Source organism: Gasterosteus aculeatus, chromosome 4 (genome assembly GCF_964276395.1).
Source record: "Gasterosteus aculeatus chromosome 4, fGasAcu3.hap1.1, whole genome shotgun sequence".
Lineage (NCBI taxonomy): Eukaryota > Metazoa > Chordata > Actinopteri > Perciformes > Gasterosteidae > Gasterosteus > Gasterosteus aculeatus.
The window spans coordinates 23110850-23130231 of record NC_135691.1 but is presented as its reverse complement, the minus strand read 5'-3'; the positions used below and the strand labels follow the sequence as shown (position 1 = coordinate 23130231).

The following is a 19382-nucleotide window of genomic DNA, read 5'->3' as shown; positions in this document are numbered from 1 at the left end:
CTCCAAACATACAACGCATGTGAAATAAAGCTGCATATAATAGTACATATTAGTTATATCAATGTAGTCTTTACATTAAAATACAGAGGGAAGAGGTGAAGCACGGGGCCATCACATCAAACCAACACCTCCATCCAGGCTTGAGACGCTGCACCGCTCATGCCGAGCCTTACAAAAATAGACTGCAGTGATGCATAGATCAGCTTGTTTATTTTGCAAAGAGTTCACTTTATTTTGTCATTGGACACATCCTGACATGTTTGGAAGCGGATGTAATGTATCCTCATTGAAAAGAAAAAGTTATGAAACATTTAATAGGTCATGACATTAAAATAGTACATCACCAAAGCTGATTTATAAACAATATTAATAAATAAGGAGAAGCATTTGGTTCAATATCAAGAAAACTGCTACAAAATACCAAATATGAAGATGTCAACCTCCAAAACTCCACCCATGGCAGACCTTCCTCATCCTTTAAAACTTTCTTAAATCCAGCACATTGTCTAGTGACAGTATAAAAAACTAAAGCACAAATTTAAGGCACACTTGGGTTGCTTGCTGCAAACCGTTGCAACAGGTTTTTGAAAACATTTTGAAATGTGCATCACTTGTACAATTCACACACTGCAAATACTGAATCTAACTTCCAATTCACTGCATTTAAAAAAATCGAATCACATCCACCCAATGCCTGGATATTTAGTGTTTTTTTAAATACACAGGTGCTATCGAAAAAAGCACGAGCAATCAGGAAATCCTTAGGTTCAATAGTCTCCTTACAGGGATTGTCTATATCCTCACAGTACTCCATATGGCAATAAAAGAGTGGTAGCGTCACTGCGAGAGGCCGAATGCTCAGAGACCAGTAGCGACAGCATCTGGTTCCCTCAACTTGTAAACTGGACATGAAACACCCTGAAGTTAGTTGCTATGCGTGCATAAAGAAAATTACGTGACTCGAGGGAGGGAAACATAAGTAAAAATAGGAATAATTTGGGGAATATATTGGCTTACAAGTAGAGGAGGAAGTGCCAGGTGGCGTGTATGCTCCCTGATTCTGGTATATCGCTCAGAGTCTGGATTACAAATAACAAAAAGGGGACAGAAAAAGTTGTGCACGAGATACATGAAGAAGCCGACAATCACGGAGGCTGTTCCCGGGGAGCCTCTGGATGCACATGTGCTCTGCCATGGGAACCGAGCAGCAGCAACAAAGAAAAAAAAAAAAAAGGGAAGGGAGCTTATAGTTTAGCTTTGAATACGGATGATGTAATAAAGCTTGTGCCACCATTCGCATGTATTTACAGCGCAGTCTCGACAGGCTGTTCACGCCGTCTTCTCTTGACTAATAACAGGGAGTACATCGCACATCTTCTGGGGAAATCAGCGCCATGTTGTATTGACGCATGCACCCAGTTTTCACACGGCACCCAAACGACCTCCGTCGAACAGTCATACTGTAGAAGTGAGGTTTGGAGTCGGTGCACGCGTCAATAGTCCAGAAGAACTGTTCCTGCTTCCTGAACCCTTAAATCCAGAACATTTTAATACAAAGATTATTTAAAAACAAACACCACGCAGCTGAACAGCTTCTCTTGCGGAAAAACAACAACAAAAGGAAACAAACAAAAGGAAAAAAAAGCCATCTCCCGAGACACAGGCTGAAGTGTTCCCCATTGTGAAGCAGCAGCAGCAGATTGGTGCTGTCATGCTGGGAGGGCACAGAGGACAAATCCAACAGCTGGCGGCGCCTTCACGAGAAGCCCGAGGAGTGGGCCGCCCCGCGGTGCTGCAGACGGTTTGTAGTGGGGCCCGGGGCGTTGCCGTGGAGGCTGGAGGCCATCAAGGGAGTGCTGGAGCCCTGGGCTTGTGGGAAGCGCTGGTGGTACCGGTCCAGACGCAGATACTTAACGGTCACCAGCTTACCTGACAGGACCAGAAGCAGTGCCCTTCAATACACTGACAAACAAAACTGCACCAATTTTCTCATATGCATTTGTGACAATATTGTTTTCTTCCATGCAAGTCAGACTGAAATCACCCCGTAAACAATGACTAGGAGCTGTGAGGGTGCGGTTGTATCGCAAATACGTCAAGATTCATTGCCAAAGTATGTTAGACAAGGAATTTAACATGGCGGATGATGCATTACATCAGACAGTAGTATGTACTATGGGTGGTATGTAATCTTGTCATCTGTCCCCGTAGCAACGTTATACTTATACTACCATCCACGCAGGGCCTTTTTTCTTGAAATACAAGAGTGTGACTTACCATCAAACCAGGAGCCGTGAAGTGCCTTGAAGGCTCTCCCCGAGTGTTCCGCAGAGAGACACTTGACGTAGACACAGCCCTGTGGATAGAGCACAAGAACAGTGTGACATCACCGCGGCCGACAGCGTGGAGCTGTGACATCACTCACAGGACGGGGTACCTCTCGGGAGTTCTTGTCCACTGCGATGTGGACAATACCGTCATTGTCGTGGCACTTCTCCAGAATGGCCTCGTGGATGGCCAGGTCCCAGCTCTCCCCGACCTCCCTGAACACATCGATTCAAAAGCAGGTTATGATGCAGAGAGTCACCGGCGAAAGGACAGACATCCAACGGGCAGCAGGGAGCGCTACTCACATGACCGGGTCAAACATGTTTCTGATCTTCAGACACGGAGTTAGGCTGTTGGGGGGTGAGTTCCTCCGGTCCAGAGGAAAAGCTGAGAAATGCCAATGAGCACACAGATGGTTCAGTACAGAGGGTAATAATTAACCGTTAACCAATGATAAGAACTTTGACAGATTATTGCTATCAGTTTAACAGATTATAGAATTATGAAATATTTAGGGGGGAGGCTCTGTTCATAAGTTATTTGTGTTTGCACCAGAGACTCTTTAGAAAACCTTGCGTTTTAATGCAGCAGGCTGTACTGCTTATTTCTGCCTCTCCAGTGCCTCCCTTCCCTCCAACGGGCTAAGTAGTACGGCCTGGTTCACCAGCAGTATGGTATTGTTGCAGTGAAAATCTTCTCCCCGATAGCCGTGTTTACCGATGAAGGTCAGTAACAGCCAGGGAAAAAAAGGCCAGTTCAAAGTTTAAATGAGATCAGCGGGTACACTGATGTGTCCTTCAGTACACTGACTAAACTGTTGCCCTGTGTGCGCCTAGGATGGTAGTAAGGGGTTTTGCCTTTGCGAGGTAACAGCTTGCTTTGAGAAACACCCATTGCTAGAATTTGAAATAATAAGATCTTGCGTTACCTTTTCCCTGCCACACTTTGGAGGGCATCAAGGTCTTGTCACAACTGAGCGAAGGCTGGATCCATCTCCACACCAGGAAGTCGCCTCCATCGATTCTCTGAGACTCTTTTCGAATCCTGGATTCGTTGGCTGAAAGGAACCTCTCTGCCCGCTCCCAAACCTTCATCATCTTCTTCCTGTAAGGTATTAGAAACACATCTATCTCACCTGGCTGATCCAAAGCTGCAGGCTTTTTATCAACAATCAGACCCACATCACCAACAGGTCTGCTATTATTACTTAAATAAATCAGGACCATCCAGCTAACTGAAGAAAGAGGGGTTTTCGAAACCTGGCGTGTGGCTGGTAAAAAAGCTCAAAAGATATTTGTATCACATTTCCTGTACGGCAGGTTTTTCATCTCAGGCCCTCATGCACTTTACTATGTGGAATCGGATAGCAAAGAGCAAGCCTTGGCCGTATTGGTACTGACCGGTCCTGAGGCTGAACCAGGGAGTCTCTGACATGGGGAATGGGCAGGTAGGGTTTCAGGTCCAGGTTCTCCTGGCAGGCCTCACTGTGGCTCCTTAACACATCTGAAACACAGCGTGACGAGGAAATGACTTCAGCCAGGACGGCAGACACAGTCACCTCATTTTACATTACATGTCATTTAGCTGACGCTTTTATCCAAAGTGACTTACAATAAGTGCACTTCAACCATAAGGATACAGACACAAAAGAACAAGGAAGTGCAATGTCATCAAATAAGCCGATTTACAACTTAAGTACAATTTAAGTCAAGGTATAGTCCGAAGAGGTGTGTCATTAAAGATAAGGACTTTCCGCCTTTCATAATGCTTATATAAAATTTCATTATCGATTCGTAGTGTCACACTATTGTTACGTCACTCAATGAGTTGCCGAGATGCACGCGGAGCAAAACAAAGAGGAAAAAAAGAGCAGAGCTGACGTAGAGGAAAGAGCAGACAGCAGCGCCGGCACTTGTTGTGAGTCACATGGTGCAGGCAGAGAAGGCTGTTCGACTTAAGCCCTCAAAAAGGTGTAATTTGTGATTTTGGGCTATACAAAATAAAATTAATTGAATTATAAATTAATGACGAGAATAAGTGCCATGGGTTTAAGACTACGGTTCTATAGTATCCCACTGCTTCCAGACATTATGATAAAACCGGTTAGGTGGCATTGTGATGATAATGGAGCCATGGCGGTTTCTTAATCTGTGAGTGAGAGAATAAGCATGCAGTTTCTTACCAATGATCCTTTCTACCATGTCGTACATCTGCCGGGTCTGCTCCTCCTCTTTCCTCCAGCGATACTTTACGTAGTAGACCACACTCCACGCACAGCCCGCCACTGCACACATGGAAACACACACAGACACTGAAAGAGTCCTTTTGCTGCTGCAGATTCACAATGGTGCCCAGCCAGCCTTCCTCACAGAACTCTCTCTGTTCTGGGCTGCTAGCTCCATTGATAGGGCCTCACAAATAATTGGGAGACAAAAACTCTTTACTGATTGTAACAGTGAATGAAGACATTTCCTTCGTTGTCTAAAAACACAGTTTACTTTTGACGCTATGATCTGCAACTTTACCTTTTATCTTCAAAATTTTAACCGTTTTTCATTCTGATATGCCGGTAAACTTCGATAACAAAACCTTGTGTCTGCTTCTCTGTGAATACTCTTCATCATTTTACAAGAATTTGATGACATTTTAACGATAGGAGTGCAGTTAGTGAGAATTGGGGCTCCTCAATAACTACAAAGCTGCAGTAGAAGCAGGGGGTTGTGTCTAAGCAAAGGGTCACCTTACTTAGGGAACTGTTTCATTAGCAACGATCTAACAGTTCTTATGTTTCAGGCGATTCTCACCGACTGCAATGAGGAAGACTCGGCTGATGACAGTGAGGAAGGCTCTGCGGAAGCGGCACATGAAGGGCATCTTGGGATGCGTGGACTCCAGCCGAGAGATCTCGGACACATCGATCAGCGGATCATCAGCTACCTGCCCAGTCAGCCTGCCAAAAAAACACACACACACACACACACACACACACACACACACACACACACACACACACACACACACACACACACACACACCACACACACACACACACACACACACACACACACACACACACACACTAAGTAAGGCTGTTACGTGCAAGGCTTGTGATCAGCATGAATATGTAGGTCTCGTGTTACCTTATGCCAACATCCTGGCCTGTCCGGATGATCCACTCCAGAGCCGTTTCAATGAATCCATCAAACTCTGGATTCTGAACCTGAACAAAGGACACAAGGTACTGGTGAACGGATCAGTAGCGATCAGTTTACCACTGTGGCTATCACCACAACTTCCCTGAGCTCCCCCTCCATGTGAGGTGCGTTATAAATACTGCTTTTAAGGACTGTTCCATACTGAGTCTATTCTATGGATCTGCTTTCACTGACTTCAGTTTGCTCCGTTGTGAATGTGGCGAACGCTGCGACCGAGCTTTAGCAGAGCAAACTCATGCTAATAAGCTCAAATCCACTACAGTTCATAATTGTCCGACCTGAACATGTGGTTTATTTTAAATGTAGTTATTTGCTGATGAACGGGCCACCGGTCGAAAGGGCTCACGCGTCAGCTGACCACATGGTCATATATCAGGGTTTTTTTGCTGGTCAAGTTTACGAACACAATGAGGTGGTGCCGCGTATGCAGATGCTGTATACACACACACACACACACACGTGTTTGCGATGCCTAACACTTAAGACTCAGATTAATTCCAGGAAGTAAAGGAACTTAAGTGAGATATTTGCGGAATCGTTGTGTGTGAATTCAATGATGTCTGGCAGCATCAGCACATTGATGGACATTTCACTCATACTAATGCTGTTTTGTGGTGGCAGGTAAAGCACTTTAAAAGAGAAGGAGAGCGTGGTCCTGTCTGCCACAGCAGCCCTGAACAACGGCGTGCTGCATCCTGCCTATGAGAGGGACGGCTAGTTAAGTCCCGCTTGGCTGAATGATTGGCGCCAACAGCTAACATTGCATTTGGTTACATTGTAAGGCCTTGTAGCTCTATTCAGTAAAAATAAAAACTGTATTGGGAGAAGGTAAATCCCATCTTCATCATGTTTTAAAATGCAATCTTTATACAATATAAAACGTTTTGGTAATCACAAATAAAGTTGTTTGACAATTATGTTTTCAAAGCAAGATATAATAGATGTTAGAGAGGGAGTTATGGACTTATTAACATCTGTGAAAGCAGCTTACATTGTTCAAACTGCTAGTCAGCCTCACAAGCGTACACTACAGAAACCGGGACGTTAACGTGTAGACTCACCACTAGATACGCCGAGGCCTCTTCCAAGGACAGACTCCTGTTGTGATACTGCTGGTCTCCACAGTCATGCTGGCCTGAATCACAACATCAACCAATCACTGCAAGCATCAACACAATAGGTCTTCACAGGCTGGGTAGTACTTCTGCTAGCACTACTCTATCTGACAATGCATCTTTTTTTCAAAAGTAATGATGTGTCTCAATGTCTGAGAACATCTGGAAAGAGGTTTCATACATTTTCTTTCCAAGTTTGCTAAATGACACCATTCCCTATGCCTCCTATATGCACTACATGGTCCTAATAATGACTGTCAGAGTGTAGTGCAGTTAGTAGCTACCTGCGACGATGGCCAGGTGGTCGTGTAGATTGAGCAGCAGCTTTAGGATCAGGTCCTTCGTCGCCTTGTCCTGCAGACAATATATACTCAGTGTTCACACGCAACCAACATAACTGCTGCTATTTAGTTCATTTGCAGAGCTTTGGCACGGTACTTTGATCATTACAAAAAAAAGGGTCACAACCTGCTACGAGCTGGCCTCTGTACCAGACGCCCCCTCACATGTCCGCTCACTGTCACAGTACAGCAATGAGACTCACATCATGGCAGAGAGAGGGATACATTGGGGACCCTAACCCCGGCCCAGTTTTTTTTTACGTTTACAACTATCCGATCTGTGCGCGGGAGAGTTCCGTCCCGATGGGCACAAACATGCACACATGAGAACGCTCCCACCAGCGGACAGAGAGCATGCATCGGATATCAAAGTGTTGCATACGCTCCCCCCCCTTCCCCAAAAGCTGTACACCTGGGGGAAACCCTGAACATTAAGGGTAACAATAAGGAACTGAGCAGTATGCAGTATGGATAAACAGTAGTGTCCCATTCAAAAATGTCCCAGCAGATTTGTGCATTGACATCTCTCCAATTCAACTTATTTCTCCTTAGTAAACATTAAATGAATTTAGGTTGTTTTTAGAGAGACCCGTTATATTAAACAAAAACACTTACACTACATTGCCATACAAACAGAAGGGCTGAAGAAATGTTTACTTACATAAGCGTCAAAGTCCCCGCCAAACGGGTGGCTTTTAACTGCAGCGGAGGAGAGAGATGCATTAAGGGAGACATTCCGGATCACCAGAACCCCCCCACACCCACACAATCAGCAGAGGGAAAATGGTCTTCTACAATAAGACGGGGCGTTTTGAAGACTGGAATGTGAGTGGAGTTCAGACATCACTTAGTGGGTGAGTCAGTGTCTGTACATGAGACCCACACACACACACACACACACACACACACCAGCAAGGCCCTTGGACCATCGCCACCTCTGCACTGACCATATCGGTCACTAAATTCATTCTGGGCTGAGTTCTACTGAAAAGGAGGGAACGCTTTCTCTCTAGGTAAAGATATTTTCATGAAGCATTATGCATACGGTTTATTCATATAAAATGTACACATTGAGCACGAAAATCCCCTCCATTTCAAATGTTCTTAAAGGTTAAGGAGGGATTCTTTGTTTGCATCCAGGTTTATACTCTAATCTGGTTCTTTACTGATTGCACTTTACCTGACATTCAGAAAGATCTTTCTGTGAATTAATTTTTTTAATTACGTGAGTATTATTATTATTCCTTCATTTGTTTGTTAATATGGCTTTATGTTGTCCATAATTGTCTGAGCATACTCTCGGGAGCAGGCATGAGGAGCCCTCCTGCCCATGGTACTCGCATACTTCCTGGGAACGCCCCTTGAAGTCTGGACATTTGTATCAATCCCAGCATGCACCACGCAGGTAGAGTAAAAGTTGGAACCAGCAAAGGGCCACTGCTAAGAAAAGTAAATCACCTGATCACATAGGAAACAGCACCACAAAGAGTGTGATGACTGGCGTCTTCCCCTGTCACCAGTCATCACATGTGGGGTGTAAGTAGAAACACTGGGGGGAGCTTTACTTGGCAGGCGTAATGCGCATTGTGTGAACCAGGTGGGGAGGAATTAATTTAACGGTCTTTCATTTAGCCACTAAACTTCTTTGCGGGTGATGGACGAGGAATGGACTTTAACAAGACTTGCACACTGGTCCTGTTTTGGGTTACTTGACAAGTTATTGTCCCACTGGTTTACAAGAGGTTGAAGCATAGGGGTGAGGTGTTCCTAGAATATAGCTGGTCAGACACAATCACTAGCCAGCCGGCTACCTGTATGGGAAAACTATCCCACCCCACTTCAGGCCGTTGTTATTTTTTTCTTCCAAGGCAATCCAATAAATACTGTGTGGGTGTTTAATCCGGATGAAATGTCTGATATATTTGTTAGGTATATTTACTTTTACAATGATAAAATTAGCGCTAGAACTTTAGTGCAAAATGCACAGGAGGTTTTAAGAGAAATTTCATAGATAGAATAATAACAAATTTCAGCATACGCCATGTACTCAGACATGAGCAAAGACAGTGGTCCAATTAAGACACTGGCAGGAGATCCCTCCACTGGGGTATTCCTCTGCAATCCAGATATCCTGACACGGTTGAGTTTAAAAAAAATAATCAAAGATGTGTCTGAAGACATCTCTGAATATGTATGCATATGCAAGACTTTTATACCCAATAGTTGCCGATGACTTTTGACTGTTGCCATAATGATTGGGGGGGGGGGAGGGGTGATGTTCAACTAGCAGCTCTGTTCACACGTCTTGGAACATATCACAAATATCCCCTTATATCCCCTTTAGAGGTGATGCTAAATTGTTGTTAGACCACTAGGCACCATTTGCCCTGCAGGATAAACAATTGAATTGCAGCTTGCACATTCGTGAGACACTTACTAACTCCATCGACCTCCGAGGACCCAGAGCCCCTCATCCTGAGGTACATGAGGCCCAGCAGCAGAAAGAAAAGGCAGGCTGCCGTGAGCAGGAACATGGACAGGTAGTGAGCGCTGAAGCTACTCGAGGAGGCCACCTCGTCCCTTTTGAACTGCTGGAGCAAATCATCCTCCGGCACGGAGAGCCTCTGCTTCAGCACCGTCGGGCTGTGCGCGTGGTTGGGCGCGGTGTGGTTGGGGTGGCCGCCCCTGTACGTCTGAGACAGACTGCTGTAGTTGGAGAAGCGCGGTCTCAACCCGATGGCTAATCGACTTCTGCTGCCGCTTCTGGATGCTTCGTCCTCGCCGTCGACGTGGTTGTTCTCGCCGGCTTCTCCTGCGCGGTTCTCGGCGAGCGACACGTAGATGGGTTTCCTGGCAAAGTTGTGGCAGCGCGAGGCTGGCGACGGGTCCCGTCTGTTAACCTCCTCTTCCTCCCCCCGGCTCGCCACCATATTTAGACTATCGGGCGGGTTAACCTGTCTGGCGGCCACTCCCGTCTGGGACCTTTGGCCCGCTTTGTGGGAATGAAACCCAGCTTTTGGGGGGCTGCGTCTAAGCTGGTCCCCGGCACTCCGGCCCATAACCTCCTCCTCGTCAGAGTCCGAGTAATCCCCAGCTAGCTTGCTAGCGTTTAAATGAGGAGCCCCGCAGCCATTTAAAGATCGAGAGTTCGGCTCCATTCCCCCCTCATGGTCGTCCTCGTCCCCCGATTCGTCGTAATCCCTCCCCTCGGCCTCGGGGCTGGGTCTGGATCTGGCACGAACCCCCCAGCCCAACGAGACGCTTCTCTGTCCACCCGGACCGGGGGAAGAATTGTTGCTATTCAGCGTACTGGTAGCGCCAAACTGAATCTTGGTGGCCATTCTTGATGTTGTAACGGGCCGTACCTTCGTTTGCTGTAGCAAACTGGAGTTTCGGTCGGACTTACTGCTGTGGTTTAGGCCTTCTCTTTTCAGTGGAGCTTCGGCGTCAGATTCGTCGGAGCTGAACCCGAGGACGGAGGACTTCCTGCCCGGTCTCCTGCTAGAGCTCAGGTGCGTGACGTCATGGCTGGCTGGCCTGGATCCCGCCGTGTTGCCTCCGCCACTGGTGCTGTTGATGGCCCCGCCGCTCCGGGTTTTACCGGACCTGGATCCTCGCTGCTGTTGCTCTTCGCGGAGCTTCTTCAATTTCTTCAAATATACCGGGCGAGTGTTTTCGGTAACCGGGCCTGGAGTGAAACCAAATCGCTTTAATTCTGAGAAAAGCTCCTCATCCGTTAACTGCGTTGACGCCATCTTGGACAAAACTCTCGCAGATGGTAGCATAACGGAAATGACGTAGCGGTGGAGTGGAAGTAGACAAACTGTGAGCTGCGTTCAGAATCATCAGCAAGCCGTTTGTTAGAATGCTTAAATGGTTTGAAGGAGTTTCTCAGATAGATAACCGTTCCCATTACACGTAAAGGATGTTAGTCCTAGAAAGATTCTACAGTTTACGACTGGTCAGTAAATGAACAACAATTCCACGAATATATATGTATACGTGTGGAACTCAGTTACACATTTAGTGTCTTATGTACAATGTATTGTACGTATTTTAGTATTATGTATTTAATTTATTACTATTCTGTAGAAAACCTGTGACGTTTAGAAGCCAAATATATATTAATTCATGATAGCAAGAACTACACAATACAACAGACAATAAACTGAAAAATATTTCATATCCATAATTCCAACTGCTCTGAATCACTCCCATCTATTAAGTTATTCAATATTGTATTTCGAAATTTTGAGTTTGTGGAGCATATTAATCATATGTGGATAGTTGTAATTGGTTTGTATTTGTAGTTTTCTCTATATTTGTATTTATTCAGCCATATATTATTTTGCAGTAGTGGTAGTCATATTTACCCTCCTTTCTGAGTTTGTACTTTTTAGAAAGGTCCTGTCTTCCTTTCTATCAAAGTGTACCTGTTGTACATTTTACTTCACAGATGTACACACCCGTAGGTGTGCGGGCAGCACTTTTGAGGTACCTCTGCTCGTCACTCAACACCAACAGCCAGTCAGAAGATGTCTGTTGGCATTAATGTAGTGACAGGTATTCACTCCAACACTTCTAATGACACACAAAATCCCAACATGTTGCAGCTCATCTTCTAATTTGATTTGACAGCTGAAAACAAAAAGAAAAAAAGCCATATATCTAAAAGTGCTTGGTAGAATTTTCCATTCGGTAAATATTTATTTTCCCATTGACAGCTCCATAAAAGAATATTTAACAAAAAAGTTCAAAGCAGTTAAAGGGTCGATCGACCTGTTAGTCCACTACAAAACCAACACTAAAATTAACACATGCATGACTGTAGTCTGAAGCTGAAACACATTCCATATGTTCCATTTATTGAATCATTCAATGGGAATAGGAATAACATTCAACCATATCCCAATGCTTCAGATTAGTTCAGAGTCACAGTATTATCTCAACATATGACTCTCAATTAATTGCAGTACTAAACTGTACACTTATACATTTACAACATCAAAATATGTACAATCACACAGATCAATGAACCCAGGCATGCGCTTCATTAAACATCATGTACCTTGTGTCATCTTCTTGCGGTTGTGCATCATAAGAGGGGTGCAGTGATTCTGATTACTATTGTTTGAAGACATTTAACAATAAATTCAGTTAGGGAATAAATTAGTGGAATGATAGATAGATGTGAAATCCCAATGAGAGACACTGTTGGAGAAACCTACTTTAAAAACAGCATTCAGATTTACTGCAGGAGTTGTGTGTTAGACTGCATTAGCTTTAGCTCACTCTTCCTAAAATGAGCTAAAAGTGATGCAGTGGTAAATAGGCCAGCTGAGGGCACTACTGGGCTTTTTATCAAACCCTGTGGTGTATCTTCAAGTCCCTGAGCCATTTCCCAAAGTCATGAGTACATTCTGGTTTTACACCACACAAAACAGCACTGCTATAAAGCTGAACAACTAAATACAAAAGGTCAATTATAAAGAAACTGTAATTTGGTGAGATGGACAGAAGAATGTAATGCAGACACCAAGCCCAAGGGAACTCTGGGTAATCAAACACAGGCCCCTCTTTGGGGCTCTCAAGTGAGCTAAGTGAATAGGCTTTCAGTGTTTCTTCATAGAGTCCAGTAGACGCAGGATGTGCAGGAAGAGGTTGACAATGTCCAGGTAGAGGTTGATGGAGGCCAGGATGTGCTCCTCGGGCGAGAGCTGCTTCATCAGCAGGTGGGTGTCGTAGATGATGAAGCCACAGAAGATCAGAGCCCCCGCTCCAGACATGACCAGCTCGGTGGTGTCGCTGTGGAAGAAGAACTGCGGGGAGAACAGCCGTCAGCATAATAAGATTGAAGGCGTCTCCGTATGGAGGGTGATGTGAGATGGGAGCAGAGCGGAGGAACAGTGCTTGCTTCCTTTAGCATCTATTTTAAGAGATGGAATGCCAGAGTATTTGGACAAACGTGTTTCACAGCTTCCACATTTGGGTTGGGCAAGCTATTAATCTATTGCTTCATACAGGCTTCTGGCTGCCTCTGAAGTACAGGAAAGAACTGCAGTTCAAGAATCTCAATCAGACTACTAATCAGATACTCACAGAAGGTTGTATAAATGCAGCAGATGGAACAAGAAATGAATTTGGTCGCATGTGCTTTAGTCCACACCATGCAGACAAAGCAGAGCTGAATAGAAGTACTGATTTTAACAGTAAAACAGAGTGACTCAGCTTTCCTCACAGGACATGAGGTAGAGTAGTGTGGCACTACAATAAAAGCCTCATTCATGCTCTCTTTGCGCCTGTTTTTTTTCAATTTGCTCATTTATAACAACTACAAAAAACACACACATCTTCCTCATGCATTTAAATGAGGCCCTTCTCATTGATGCCCTATGTATAACAACGCAGAGGGATCTGGCAAATGACACAAAGCCATAGGGTCAAAAAAGTAAAAGAGGAATCGGTAAAATATGTGTGGCACTTCTGGTATAATACCATGAACTCTGCCGGTTAAACAAGATGGAGGATTAAACATCCAATACAGTAACTTTCCAGAGTTGGCATGTTACTTTCCCTTTCATATTCTGGGACATGAAAAGGGGCATTTTAATGTCTCTTACCCTCATGAAGCTTGCAATGAGGAGGATCCACAGGCAGGCAAACAATCTGTAGACAGAACAAATCAGTGAGCCTCACAGTGCCACTCTCTGGAGGAGGGAGATGGCAAAAAAAAAGACACTAAGCGACTACCATGAGACACTCACCCCGCTCCCAATTTGCTGAAGTCTCTCTTTGACTGGAAGGTGTAGACCGTTAGTCCAGTAAACACAGCACAGGTCAGGAACAGGGCTTGCAGTACAGTGGAGTATTCATAGAAGGTCACTGCACAGAGAAAAAAAACAGTGCTGTTAGTCTGCAGACAGGCTCAAAGGAAGGAAACTGACACCAACAGCATAAAGACAACTTACAAGCTGTGGCCACAGAAATTGCTTCCAGCAGAGTCTGAAAACAAGATACAATTAGTGACATTTCTACTGGATTATTATGTTATGTTGTCCAACACTGAACCAGTGAGATAACGCGATTTCTCAAAGATCCAAATGGAAAAGCTTACAAATACGAGCAGCAGGTAGAGGTTGACTGGATGCTGGTGTCTGTACACAGCCAAGGCCACCAGAACAACCAGAGAGCCCAGAGCCGAAACCAACACCACAGCAGGACTGGGGAGCAGAGTGGGTCACATTCAGATAGCGTGGCCAACACAAGCTTCAAGGACAACATTCATAAAAAGGTCTGTGTTAAAAAGATTATTGTAAATACAGGATGATATTATTAATATACAAAAAAAAGGATTATTTAAACAGATATACATACAGAAGGGGTATAATGGTAGTGACATCCATTATACATCCAACCCAGTAGTCACATAGGAATTGGTGATCCCAGTCTTACGTTTGTTATTATCGTTAATCCACTACACCCGCTACCGCTGTTGTCATTAGTAGTAATTCATCCCATCATTATTCTGCCTACAACAGTCAATATTTTAATCATTTCTGCGTTGAACGTATTGTAACATCTATTGCTCTCTGGCCATTCTCCTCTGTCGTTCTCCATCAGGTTTCTTCTGTTTTTCTCCCTGCTGAAGGTTTTTTGGTGGGGGGGGTATGCCGATATGAAGATGTTGTATGTTGTTGTATCACATATTATGGATTCACACACTTAAAGGGAAAATCCATGGTTCCCTAAACGGTCATCCTCACCTGGCGTGGACAAACTCCTTGATGGTTTGAGAGAACATGAAGAGGGCTGAGGTGGCTGTGGTCAGGATGATCTGTAAGCTCAGGAGTGTGTACACCTTCCTGAGGAAGTCTGATCAACAGAGACAACAAGGGAGTCACGGATCCAGTAGCTGGATGGTACACTTCATTTTTAACCAGCAGCTACACCTTTGCACTTAAGTGCGACTACATACCAGCCTCTTCTTGCTTGAAATGCGTGAGCCAGTATGAGGAGCGGGACGTGTTTAGTCATGAGGCTGAACAGTAAGCGGTACAGGCGGTAATTCAGTCCAACAACAACATTAGTTACGTTATGTTTAACCCATAAAGGGTGACGTTATAGCTGCGCTAACAACACAGACGCTGGAATGGTTGAGCTAACTGTTAATGCTAACGTTAGCTACTAACTGACGTTGTTTCAACCAGTGCTGTGAAGATAACACTGTGCTGACATGTTATTAATGGATGTTTGATAGCTGAAATGACAGTAACGTTTCATTAATTTAGTAATAAAAGGTGGTTATTTGTGTTAGCGGACGTGGCTAGGTACGAGCCAAATATTATTGTACTCACCCATACGTATCTGTATACTGGCAGTTGCGACATTGGTGCCATAGTTAAAGTCGTCTTCTATGGAAGATCTGGGGTACTTTTCAGTACTCATCGTGTTTATTCAGCGGGTTCTAAACTCAAAGGAGAAATGTTGTAATTGTGCTTCAACAGAATACGGAAACACTGGTGTTTGAGAGGCTGCACTAGTGACCAGAGGCAGGAAGTGACGTCAAGGAGTTAGGACCCTTTTGGCGTTTAACGAAATACGAAATGTAGCAGCTAAACCGTAAGTACAGTGAAAGTTAAGGCAAAGTCTGTATGCTAGAAATTCGTCTGTGATGCAAACATATACCAGGGTAATATTAAAAGAAAAAAAATAATTAATATAATTAAATAATCCTAGTCCGATAAGTGTGTTAGCAACAGTAACGTTATTAGTTGAATACACGCATATGTATTTTCATTCATCCATGTAGATAGCGATCGATACTTATTAAAATGGTTCACAATTGGATGGAATATAGTTAATAATATAGTTTAATCAAAGTGGTTTGTATTCGCAGACTCGTTGCTGTCGGCACTTTCCACATATTGAGCTGAGTAGAGCAGAGGCGGTTCAAGGAGACGCAGAATAAACAGGTTCACATCTCTACCAGCTGGTAGATTTAATCATATTTAACTGTATTTTTGTTATTAATGTAGGTCACACATGTCAAACTCGCGCCCCGCGGGCCACATCCGGCCGACTGGCCATCCAGTGCGGTCCAGATGACTTTGCTATTGTGACAATTACAGAAGATCCTCACACATGCGCGGTCGCCTCTGCTTCTTTTATATCGATTCGTGTCGGCCGTCGGAAAAAGAAAGGAAGATCTAATGTTGGTCAAAAGAAAACGACTTCAGGTTTAATGCCTCAGATTTGTTATTATGTTTAAAGTTGTCAACCTTCAGTTATCACTGATTGCATTAATTTTAGTTGCACCTCAAAGCCAGATTTTGGGACAGCTTCTCGGTTGTAAAGAGGCCCCACAGATTTAGAAGAATTCTATTTCCAAGAGAAAACCATTGAAACATTACATACTTATTTTAAGGCCGAGTATCCCCAGTTACACTACCAGCAAAGCTGGATACATCAGTAGCTGCAGAGTGGTACCAACAAGAGGTGGGCTCATCTCGAGTGTCACGCTTTGGCACCAACAAATTTCTGTGTGTGTTTTTTGACACTCCCCTGACGTTTTTTTCCACATAGACCTATCTATCTACATATCAGCCTCATTTTAAATCAATCACATGAGCACACATCTCCCCTCACCCCCTAGGTTACCCCATGGTATGGTTAGTAGTTAAGTTAGTCCCTATACAATAACTTTTACTAACTTCACACAACATAGGCTCACCGGTAATTGGCTTAGAAATAGCTTGCTTGTTTAAACATATCAATTAAAACATTAATTAAATATTAAACCATAATAAGTAAACAAGACAATTAAACATATTTTTATTTATTTCTATACAATATATATATATATATATATATATATATATATATATATATATATATATATATATATAGAGAGAGAGAGAAGAACAACAAAGAGACAATAAAAACACATTGAGACTAACGACCACCAAAAGAAGAGGTTGAGCAACTGTAAAGTCCATTCATTGGTTAAATTGGAGATATAGTTGCGGCCTTTGGCATGTAATGGAATAAAATATATCCCTCTTGTCACGCTTGTGACATTCATTACTTCTAGGTCGCAGTTTTTCTGCTCTAGGCAGCAGTTTTTCTGCTTTTCGCCATGGTAAATTTGTTTTTTTAGGACGTTTCCATGAACCTTCCCTGTCCACAATGAACTGAACCTGTCTGGGTACAGTTTACCTAACAACAGTGGGATGGAAATGTATGATTGGGTGGCGTCATGCAATGGGCAGTCCTAGGGAATATTATCTGCTCTGTCCCTACACTTTCACTTTAGTTGAGCGAGTGAGAGGACAACGGACTCTTTCTTCTAAGGCGACGAAAGGACGAAGGCTTACAAACATGAAGGTTTTTTTTACTCTGGCAGCTCTGCTGGCCATCTCGTTTGCGCAGGACCCTAATCACAGTGAGTACTATTTTATGCTGCTATTTATACTTTACCATTTCTGACTTGTATCTTAGATAAAAACGTCCGTACTATTTTATGCTGCTATTTATACTTTACCATTTCTGACTTGTATCTTAGATAAAAACGTCCTTAAGGTCTACAAGCATGCTAAATACTAATGAATCAGGCTGTATGTTTTTGATAGCCAGCATACCGAATGCAAGTGTCAAATGTAGCAGAGGATTACAACACACCAATGTTTTTAGTACCGTGGAATTCCCCTCATCATTTCAAATTGAGTTTCGATTTCCTGTAATACCAACTGTGCTATCACAGCACCCTCCACTGGCCCCTGTACGGTACATCCGCATCTCGATGAGTGCGTTTGTAATGGCTCCAGCTCCTGCTGGGAGTGGACAAAGGAGGGTTTAGTGGAAACGCAGAACAGCTATTGTGATTAATATCCCACTTTTTTGGTTGAATCAGCTTATATTTATATTAAGACAAACAAGTTTTACAGCCTATTGGTCCTTTTATTACAAATACATGCATTTCTGGAATATAATTTTATTTCAGGCATCAGCCTGTTCTACAATGATAGTTTGGCATAATGTCCTTCTCTGTGTCGCCTTTAGCCCCACCCAAGGTCCAGGTGTACAGTCACAACCCAGGAGAGTTTGACAAAGAAAACACCCTCATCTGCCATGTGAGTGGTTTCCACCCCCCTGACATCACCATCCAGCTGATGAAGGACGGCGTGGAGCTCCCCAATGCCAAGCAGACCGACCTGGCCTTCAAACAGGGCTGGCGCTTCGTCCTGACCAAGCACGTGACCTTCACCCCAGGGCATGGGGAGAAGTACACCTGCAAAGTCACACACGGGACGACCGTTCGAGACTACGCCTGGGGTGAGTTGGGGTCAAAACCTTGCATACCCTGCTTACTGGATGATGGATCAATCAAAGATAACCGAGGGACAGAAAAATAAAACATGACACAGCCAGCAATCAGTCAGTCATCTTCTTTACTGCCTATCATTAGATTGAAACAAATAAAGTAATATTTTGCCTTGGCTGGAATTTTCTCTAAGGTCAAAGAGCACTTCAGGGTTATTTATATATGGTGAGAATAGAAAAATTATTTGAATCTTAATGCAGGTCTGTGGCAAAATACTGTAGTAGACATAATGGACATCACAAATTGAGTAATTTGCTCTCGATAAATAAAGAATGCGAAAACTAAATGCAACGTAAAGCATATGTGGATACATATTTGGTTGTACAAATGTTGCTTCACCTGGTTTTATTGCATAGTTGAAAACAATCTTCTTTATGCTTTTTTTTTCTCCACAGAATCAAACATGTAAAGCACATGTCACCGGACGCCATGGTCATTGAGTTCAGGCCCTTATGTCATTGCTGTCAGTGAAACCACAGCGTGATGTTTAGCTGAAGTCGCCGTGTCTCCGTTGGCTGTATTGGCGCTGTGATGTTCCAGTCTCTGTCCAGAATGATGCCAGATGTTTTGGCTCCCATCTAAACCAGCTTCTATTCAACACATCTTCAATAAACATGATCCCAATTGCTTTCAACTTCTTCCTTCCACAAAGCATAATTATCAATATCACACAAAAATAATAACATCAACTATCTGAACCAAGTAGAATGTATGGGCTGCGGGGCGTTCGTAATTTAAAGTTTTGCTTTGAATTTTTATTTTTTGGCCTTTGATGCTCAATTGTGTGTAACTGAAAATGAAATGTTTGTTCGTTGAGATTTAATGATTTTTCTCTTTCTAGATGAGATTCAAATTCTGCTTGGTCGCATAGAAAATATACAATGGGTGTAATGAGTATAAAGTGTGTGCTCTACAATCTTGATTTGTTATTTACGGTAATGTCAAAGCCCTGCACTAAATAAACGCCTCTTTAAATCCCCCAGATGGCTTCTCTTTTTTTAAG

The 19382-nt window shown here is 43.6% G+C and overlaps 3 protein-coding genes and 1 long non-coding RNA gene across 5 annotated transcripts; 1 reads left to right on the top strand and 3 right to left on the bottom strand.

Moving 5' to 3' along the window:
* Positions 1–207: 207 nt before the first annotated feature.
* lemd3 (LEM domain containing 3) lies at positions 208–11673 on the bottom strand. Its single transcript, XM_040175524.2, has 13 exons — positions 9437–11673; positions 7661–7698; positions 6943–7012; positions 6605–6678; positions 5469–5548; positions 5133–5278; positions 4511–4612; positions 3729–3831; positions 3257–3432; positions 2634–2715; positions 2438–2543; positions 2278–2356; positions 208–1929 (listed from the first exon to the last, which is right to left on the bottom strand). Exons 1-13 carry the CDS (start codon positions 10782–10784, stop codon positions 1757–1759), a joined length of 2577 nt encoding a protein of 858 aa, XP_040031458.2. The 5' UTR covers positions 10785–11673; the 3' UTR covers positions 208–1756.
* Positions 11674–11677: 4 nt separating this feature from the next.
* On the bottom strand, positions 11678–15563 carry tmbim4 (transmembrane BAX inhibitor motif containing 4). Its single transcript, XM_040175525.2, has 7 exons — positions 15354–15563; positions 14763–14871; positions 14114–14219; positions 13968–14001; positions 13764–13881; positions 13620–13665; positions 11678–12818 (listed from the first exon to the last, which is right to left on the bottom strand). The coding sequence occupies exons 1-7, from the start codon at positions 15442–15444 to the stop codon at positions 12612–12614; spliced, it is 711 nt and encodes a 236-aa protein (XP_040031459.1). The 5' UTR covers positions 15445–15563; the 3' UTR covers positions 11678–12611.
* On the top strand, positions 15491–19361 carry LOC120818447 (beta-2-microglobulin). 2 transcript variants are annotated; one of them, XM_078101388.1, is made up of 5 exons: positions 15491–15618; positions 15896–15971; positions 17312–17440; positions 18058–18330; positions 18775–19361. In XM_078101388.1, exons 3-5 carry the CDS (start codon positions 17377–17379, stop codon positions 18786–18788), a joined length of 351 nt encoding a protein of 116 aa, XP_077957514.1. In that variant the 5' UTR covers positions 15491–15618; positions 15896–15971; positions 17312–17376; the 3' UTR covers positions 18789–19361. The 2 variants fall into 2 exon arrangements, with proteins under 2 accessions (XP_077957514.1, XP_040031466.2); XM_040175532.2 differs by lacking the exon at positions 15896–15971 and having other exon boundaries at positions 15533–15618.
* Positions 17341–19359, bottom strand: LOC144406209 (uncharacterized). The gene is made up of 2 exons (XR_013467406.1): positions 17569–19359; positions 17341–17511 (listed from the first exon to the last, which is right to left on the bottom strand). It is a non-coding gene; the product is annotated as an uncharacterized LOC144406209 (long non-coding RNA).
* Positions 19362–19382: the final 21 nt, after the last annotated feature.

Coding starts and splice junctions, on each gene's coding strand:
- tmbim4 (XM_040175525.2), bottom strand. CDS start 15,444: ATGAGTACTGAAAAGTACCCCAGATCTTCCATAGAAGACGACTTTAAC. Junction 14,220..14,762: donor AAGGAGTTTGTCCACGCCAG/GTGAGGATGACC, acceptor TCTGCTCCCCAG/TCCTGCTGTGGTGTTGGTTT. Junction 14,002..14,113: donor TCTACCTGCTGCTCGTATTT/GTAAGCTTTTCC, acceptor TCTTGTTTTCAG/ACTCTGCTGGAAGCAATTTC.
- LOC120818447 (XM_078101388.1), top strand. CDS start 17,377: ATGAAGGTTTTTTTTACTCTGGCAGCTCTGCTGGCCATCTCGTTTGCG. Junction 17,441..18,057: donor TGCGCAGGACCCTAATCACA/GTGAGTACTATT, acceptor TGTCGCCTTTAG/CCCCACCCAAGGTCCAGGTG.
- lemd3 (XM_040175524.2), bottom strand. CDS start 10,784: ATGCTACCATCTGCGAGAGTTTTGTCCAAGATGGCGTCAACGCAGTTA. Junction 2,357..2,437: donor TGGACAAGAACTCCCGAGAG/GTACCCCGTCCT, acceptor CTCTATCCACAG/GGCTGTGTCTACGTCAAGTG. Junction 1,930..2,277: donor TCACGGCTCCTGGTTTGATG/GTAAGTCACACT, acceptor TGGTCCTGTCAG/GTAAGCTGGTGACCGTTAAG.